At 36.3% G+C, this 7,455-nt stretch overlaps 1 protein-coding gene across 1 annotated transcript; it reads left to right on the top strand.

Moving 5' to 3' along the window:
- Positions 1–223: 223 nt before the first annotated feature.
- LOC145774839 (Krueppel-like factor 6) lies at positions 224–6,631 on the top strand. The gene is made up of 4 exons (XM_082586168.1): positions 224–343; positions 744–1,413; positions 3,506–3,629; positions 4,062–6,631. The coding sequence occupies exons 1-4, from the start codon at positions 242–244 to the stop codon at positions 4,111–4,113; spliced, it is 948 nt and encodes a 315-aa protein (XP_082442294.1). The 5' UTR covers positions 224–241; the 3' UTR covers positions 4,114–6,631.
- The last annotated feature ends 824 nt before the right edge of the window (positions 6,632–7,455 follow it).

The raw sequence follows: 7,455 nt of genomic DNA, 5'->3' as shown, positions 1-7,455 counted from the left end.
GGAGATGCAACTTTATTGCAGTTCTTCAACAATGATGATCAAGTAACACATGAATGTGTTTGTACCTATTAAGATTTCTCTTAATTGTTTTGTTGATTGATTTGCGGTCAGTTTTACAAGTAAATTATCTTAAATTTAATGAGCATGTCATTTATAAACATAATTACTAGGATAATAAATCTTGTTCATTTTTTTTACAATCTTTAAGCAGTCCATTTAGGTAAAATCTGTTCTTTGCAACATGGATATTTTGCCAAGTGGTAACATATTCAATGAATTACAAATAATCCATGATACTGGCTACTTTTCATCAATGCCTAGCTTAGAAGAGAATTGGCAGCAGGTGTGCTTGTGTGTTTTTATAGCTAATATTATACTGGTAACATTCTTTCACCATCATTTATTTGCATATAATTTGATGTGTTTATTTTGATGTTATATTTTTGTTCTGAGCAAAGAACATTTCATCAACATAATTTGATGGCATTTATTGAATGCTTTTATTCTACTTTGTGTTATAATCGATTAATTTGCTTGTAAGGTAGGTAGTAAATTTAAATAATGTTTGCTGCCTTGGGATATAAGTTTGCTTTTGTACAAAACAGTAGCCACATTACATATTCGCAGATGTTTTTATTTCCTTGAACAACCTCAGCTTCTGGCATACTTTGCATTCCATTTAAATGCTGCCTATTGTTCTGACAATAGTTCTTAACTTCAATTTGACTTACTATTTTTTGCAGAATTGCTTTCAAATGGAAAAGTTTCTACAGTTTGAACCATTAAATTCACAATTGCCAATATCATTCATCAAAGATCGTTTGAATCCGTGGAGTAAATTCATGGTCCCACTGCAAGTAAAAGGAGGTCCTGGGCTTACGGTTGAAGATATACAAACTTCCAGGAAGTGCTCTGGCTTGAAACGAAGCATTTCTTCTGGTGTGGGATCCATGTCTTCTTGGGAGAGTTCTTCCGGCAACAGGAGCCCACCCCCTGCAGTGACAGACACTTTAAAAGATGCCTTGCATGTTCTAAAAGCATCAACATTAAACTTTGGAAAAAATTATTTCACAAAACCGAAACCAACTGACACTGTCAGTTGTGTCAATTTAAAATCAAAGTTTTCTATCAAAGGCACTGAAAATAGTTGCTCAACTCTTACCCTTTCTGGGGTAGATGTTAGTACGTTTACGGCTCAGGTAGCTGCTGCTCGTAAATTACCAAATCCTCCAATGACAAATAGAAAGCCAATGGACATTAAAACTGTAAACTCAAGCAGTCTAAAACTGAAATCAAAGTGCACTGATAATTTAGAACATAGTAAGAAGCGAATACACAGATGCAATTACCTGAATTGCAGGAAAGTTTATACTAAAAGTTCCCATTTAAAAGCTCACCAAAGAACACATACAGGTAAGGATGCTTTAATTATAGATTATGAGTTGTATTTTAATGCATGAAATAGATTGGTTGACACTATGCAATGTTATTGATGTAAGTTGCTCTGCTTGGTTTTTTTGCTTAACATTGAGCACTTTTTGTGGTACTGTACGTACATTGTACAGTATTCATAGCATTTATTGCTTTGCATTTATGTTTATTGTAATTGTATTTAATCCGAGGGGTGCACTGTGTTACAACTTGGTTACATCCAAGTGCACTGTGTAACAACTTGGTTACATCCAAGTTTAATCGAAAGGGCAGTTAAAAAATGCTAAGTACCGGTATCTTGGTATTTTTTGTTATTTCTACGTTTACTGGTATATCAGATGAGCATTGTACCGCGTTGAGGACTAAAGTACGATCTTGAAAAAAATCAGCTTGCATTGTCTGAGGGTTTCAGCTTGACTTGGGCATGTCACAAGTGTTTGGATAGTGGCTGCTTTTTGGTTATGAAACATTAGACATTCCATGTTAATCTTGTGATTCCAAAATGTTCAAAAAGTTGTACAAGGAAGCTGATTGAACTGTTTTTTTTTTTATGTTGATTTAACGTCTGCCACTGTTTTTGCATCGTTTTGCCAGCTGGGTTTTTTGTTGTCATCATGGTGCTGTTTGGCATGTGACGTTTTGTAAACTTAGTTGAAAATGAAAGTATGATGTTCTATTAAAGTTGCATGTGCATGGAACACTGTCTAAATTAACATTACATCAACATTGGAATAAAAGCACGGGCACATTTTCCTATTATTGAAAAGCCTATAAAGTACTTTACATGCTTTGCGGTCTTCAACCTTATCATTAGATTTCACTTCCCAAACTGGTAGTTACAGTATTTACTTTGAATTTTTTGGGTCAAATTTTTAATGCAACCATCAATTAGCTATATGTGCATCAATCGTATTTTGTGTTTGAATAAGTCTGATTTCATTATCACTATACTGATCTTTTGGGTTAAATGGGGCATTGGGGCCTGCTGGTCACGTTTTAGACACCCCTGATTTCTGCCGTTTCCTGAGTTCACCATGTGATGCTCATGCGGAAATGACTCAGTGCTACATCCTAACTGACAACTATGCGACGCGTGATATCAACAGTTCGTCTTTCAGCTGACTGGGTTAAACATAACATACCAGAGTGCTAATTAAAACACAAACCATTGCAAATTTCACAGCCGCTTTGATTGTAGAAAGTAATAATTGTAGTTTTGATAAGCGAAAGAAAAACAAGAGGCAAACAATACAAATTAGGTTAAGCATTGTGATTATTATGTGGGTTGTGTTGCTTTGCTTGTCTTTCCGGCTGGCTAAAATTGCCTTTTCCACATCTTTTTGACAAAGAAACCTTGGGCAACTTTTGCCAGCTGAGTTAGATATAAAACACCCGAACTCTATCCCGATGTAATAAATATATTACATAATAGATAATACCACAAGTAGTTTTATAAAATTGTTTAAGCCAGTGATTCTCAAAGCGGGTGATATCGCCTCCTTAATGGTCGCGAAACTTGTTAAACTCTCGCTCATATGTAACGAAGTACGGCCATGGATTCTTTCATTTTCGACGTCTTATTTGGTCGAAAAAGGGTTTATAGCCGAGACGTTACTGCAATCAAAACAAATTAACCGTCTTTTCATCAGCGAACTTTGTAGTTCACGAGTGCACCTGACCGAAATGTTTCTTAATATAAAAAATCTAATTGCGGATCACCAAGCTCATCCATGTCAATTAAGAACATTTCCTGTGAAGCTGTGATTTGTCTTGTAATAAATTTGTTTGTAACTTTACATCTTTTGCATTCATCGGCGTATGAGCAGATGTTTTGCATTGCATTTGCATTGTATCTTTTGCATTGATGAGAGAAGTGATAATGTTTCGATTTCTGTCTGAGCGCAACAGTGCATGAAGTTTGAGATTTGAGAACTACAGATTTAGGCTTCTCAATGCATTTTCGCAATAACTTTGACAGCATTGAGCATTTCTTGTTTTATACAATGTTTCAAAAACTATGTGCTGTTTTATGAACGTAGAAGTCTGTGTCTACAGTCATTGTTTTCTTGTTTAGGCGAAAAGCCTTACAAGTGCAATTGGGAAGGTTGCGAGTGGAGGTTTGCTAGGAGCGATGAACTAACTCGCCATTATAGGAAACACACCGGAGCCAAACCATTTAAGTGCAGTCAGTGCGACCGGTAAGTTTTTAATACTTTTTTGAAAAATTTTTACTTTGTCTTTTTTTTAGTGTTAGCATCCCCTTGAAAACTTGCTTGCACAATCTACGCAGTTGCAATGTGAATTGATAATAATAATAGACGATCAGTTTTAGCCTGATGCTACGGATTCGCTGTGGTAGCAGCGGTTTATCGCGAGCTATCGGCACACAGTTCCCTAGTGATGTGGAATGACGAGTGGAGTTGTGCAGTTGTGAAATAAGTAACGATGATGCTGCTAAAAGCGAAACTCAATCTATTATAATACCGTTTTGTTTTTAGAAAAAAAATATATATATATTTTTAAAGTTATTCATAAACCTTGTATTGGCTTGTCTAATTCACTCCTTTACAGTGCTAGTAAGTCTAATGATGATTACCGACATGTCGAAAAATCGTATTCTTTTTTTTCAGGTGTTTTTCTCGTTCTGACCACTTAGCCTTACACATGAAGAGACATGCATAGACCATATCTCGGATCCTGGCTGTAAAATAGTTTTGTGCAAGCCCACTGTGTTTACGATGCACTGCCTTGTATTATGTGAATTTTAAGTAAAATTTGTTGTCCAAAACGGTGAAAAATATCCTTACGTGGCTTTAACGTGATTTAGTTCACTTTACCGTGTTAGATCGATCAGTTGTGGTCAGGTGGGAAACCGGCAAGATTCGTTCAACTTTTGAGGTGTGCGCTTGGGCTAATGGGCAATACCTTTTAAAAACAACTTTGCATTCAGCGGCAGCTAGAGGATGGAATATTTGTTCGGCAGAAACCAGCTAAACCTCTACATCGTCAATCTCGGTGACCGGATCTGCGTCAATGGTTCAAAGCCTCGACAACTGCCAGACTTAAGCTCTCAAGGAAGCTTTCTCAGTCCGAAGATAAAAATTCTCACTAACAAAAAGACTATTTGATACGCCGTGTAACCCCTATACTATGAGTTCCTTTATGCTTTAACATTCTATAAAAAAAAATATAAAAAACTGTGCCACGAATAACTGCTAAACTGCGTATTTTGCTAGTGAGTAATAGAATCAACTGTAACTTTATTGATGCTTTTTTTTCTTTGACATGACCGCTGAAGCAGCGTAACCGTTTAATTAAACACAGAAAGCTTGCGATCAAAGTTGAAAAAGTGATCTGTTCGAGGCGTTTGATACAAAAACACATAGAAAACATTAACAAGCGACGTTTTGACTCAAAAACTATCCTCAGTTTCATTCTGAATAATTTCGTTCAAATATAACTAGTTTTGAGTTGCCGACCGGACACCCATTAAGGTGGGCCTGAAGTAAATGAAATAAACCTCCTTTCTCACACAAGCGCTTGCTTTCACCGCATGCTTTCCAGTGTTGTTAAACTGGAAAGCGTTTTTTTTTTCTACAAAGAGGTTTCATTTTCTTGCTTCAAGCAATATTTTTTTTGTGGAAACGACTTTCTTGCAATGTACAGTTAAAACCTTCTCCTAACTTGCCATTAATGTTGATTATAGTTTTTATGCATTTACAGTAGGCTTACTATTTTGCAGTTGATGAAATCCGCTTTTTTAATAATGTCTTAAACCAACTGTGTACTATCGGACATTGATTCACCGAAGTCTTTCACTTTTGCATATTCAAGAAAATAAATGTTGTCAGTCTGGTATTTTCGTGTTTGAAAACTATTCTTTTTACACTTTTTTGCAAAAAAAACTTGTTTTGCAGTTAAATTCAGGTAAAAATTGTGTATTTTGATTATGAATTCACCCTTGTTAACTTTCCAGCAACCAATATTGCCATTTCTTGTCGTTTTCAACGAGCGACGTGTTGCGACGCAAAAATGGCAATACTGCTAGTTGGGCTTAGGTGGTTCCGTGCACAGCACTTGTGTCAGCGCTGTTTTGCAAAATCTGTCATTTTTTTTCATTGCATCAGTGTAACCGTTTGCTATTTCAATGTAATAAATGACATATCGTGCAAAAAGTATATAATGCAGTTAAGTTTTGCCGTTCGTTTGCGAATTGTAATTTGTTTGTGACGTCACGTTTCGTTTACCATGTCGTAGTTTTAAGTTGTAACAAAAGGTAGCGTTGGGGAAACATAAAATGACGTGTGTTTTCTGTAGTTTTTATTTTTTCGATACATTCCATGATTCTTGATCTCTACAAGACATCAGCAAATCATCGATGTTAAATGAGTTTCTATCTCACCATATTTCATCAAAGACCGCGGTTAAAGGCTATTAAAAGCCTTAATGATGATGCTAGTAAGACGTTTAAGTACGTTTTAAGCTCAATTTTAAAACGGTTGAATATCTTGGTCATACTGATGTCCAGGACCGATGAATGTCTCAAATTTGTTTCAATTTCCAACTTGATTTTTACTACAAGTTATCTTTATACACAAAATTTTGCAACCAACAAATCAGTGCTTTTTACATCCACAGTACATCCGAACGTCTGTAGAATGTAGATGTTAATTTGTTAAATCAACGCTGAAAAGGACTGATTTTCTTGCTGCGTCTTATCATCTTTGATCAAGTAATGTTTTTTTTTTCACATGCAGAACGTGTTTTCGCTTCAATTGCTCGACAGCAAAACCCGTCATTTTTACGTTGTCTGCAGATGTTGAAACAATGTAAAAAGGACGAATTTTGCTATCTGGGTGAATGTTGTTCTTTCCTACGTGGGCTTCCGACGCCCACCACCCCTTACAACCCGCAATGATTTTCGCAGTTTGCAATCTTATGTCTATAGATTTATGTTTCCGTAGCAAAAACGTCTCAAGTATTTTTAATTTTAACTAAGTCAAAGAATCGAATTATGCCTTTCTATAGTATTTTTTGCTGTTCTACCATATGTAGCATTTTTATTTTTTTCAATGAAATCTCCAATCGAAGTGTTAACAAGTAAATTACATGTTGATTGATCGTGTGACAAATAACGTTTCATTTCATAGATTTAACATATTTTTACTAATTTTATCCCTATTAAGTAGTAGTAGTAGTAGTCCAGTTTTAATCCGGTGATGTCCCCGTTACCGAGGGTGGCCGGATTCACCTCCAAGTGCCGCAATCGTCTTCACACCCTGCCTCCACATCGATCTGTCTAGCGCGTCCTCTCTTGTCAAGCCCACCTTGCTGCTTTCTTCCTCAACTTGCTTTTTCCATGTTTTCTTTGGTCTTCCTTGTTTTCTATGACCCTCCACTCGCAACTCCAGCGCTCTTCTCAAAACATCATCTTCATCCCTTCTCAAAACATGCCCATACCACCTCACTCCATTCGCTTTTGCCAACTTATCAACACTCTCATTCAACCCAAGCAAGCTCATAAGTTCTTCGGTATTCCTTTTGTCCATCAGCTTTACACCACACATTGCTCTCACCATCGCTCTCTCAGTTCTTCTTAAAATCGCCAATTCGTTTTCCCGTAAGCACCATGTCTCGTAAGCTCCTATTAAGCTGTACATATTTCTATTCAGTCTTAGGCTATGCCAACAAGCACATCAGTTCTTATTCACATCATTTCAAGTCTTCAGACGTTGAAATCCACGTAAAAAGCGGCCGATTTTCTGGCTGAGATAAGTTTCCAGACAGCAAATCAACTGTTTTTACATTAATTCAACGTTTGCAGACGTTGAATCAATGTAAAAACCAGTTAATTTTTTGTTTAGGTTCATCTTGCGCTAATATTTGTAGCTAAAATCCACATCTGTTTTTAGTCTGAAGTGATATTTCCGTAATTATCGGCTAGCATGAATATCCACAAAACTACTGTGTTCAAGAACTGATTTCAAACTTTCAGCTGGCAATAGTTGCCATTTTTACATCGTT

Source organism: Aplidium turbinatum, chromosome 1 (genome assembly GCF_918807975.1).
Source record: "Aplidium turbinatum chromosome 1, kaAplTurb1.1, whole genome shotgun sequence".
NCBI classification, from domain to species: Eukaryota; Metazoa; Chordata; class Ascidiacea; order Aplousobranchia; family Polyclinidae; genus Aplidium; species Aplidium turbinatum.
Note: the sequence above shows the minus strand (reverse complement) of the source record. Positions and strands in the feature narration are given on the sequence as shown.

Coding starts and splice junctions, on each gene's coding strand:
- LOC145774839 (XM_082586168.1), top strand. CDS start 242: ATGGATATTTTGCCAAGTGGTAACATATTCAATGAATTACAAATAATC. Junction 344..743: donor TAGAAGAGAATTGGCAGCAG/GTGTGCTTGTGT, acceptor TATTTTTTGCAG/AATTGCTTTCAAATGGAAAA. Junction 1,414..3,505: donor TCACCAAAGAACACATACAG/GTAAGGATGCTT, acceptor TTTCTTGTTTAG/GCGAAAAGCCTTACAAGTGC.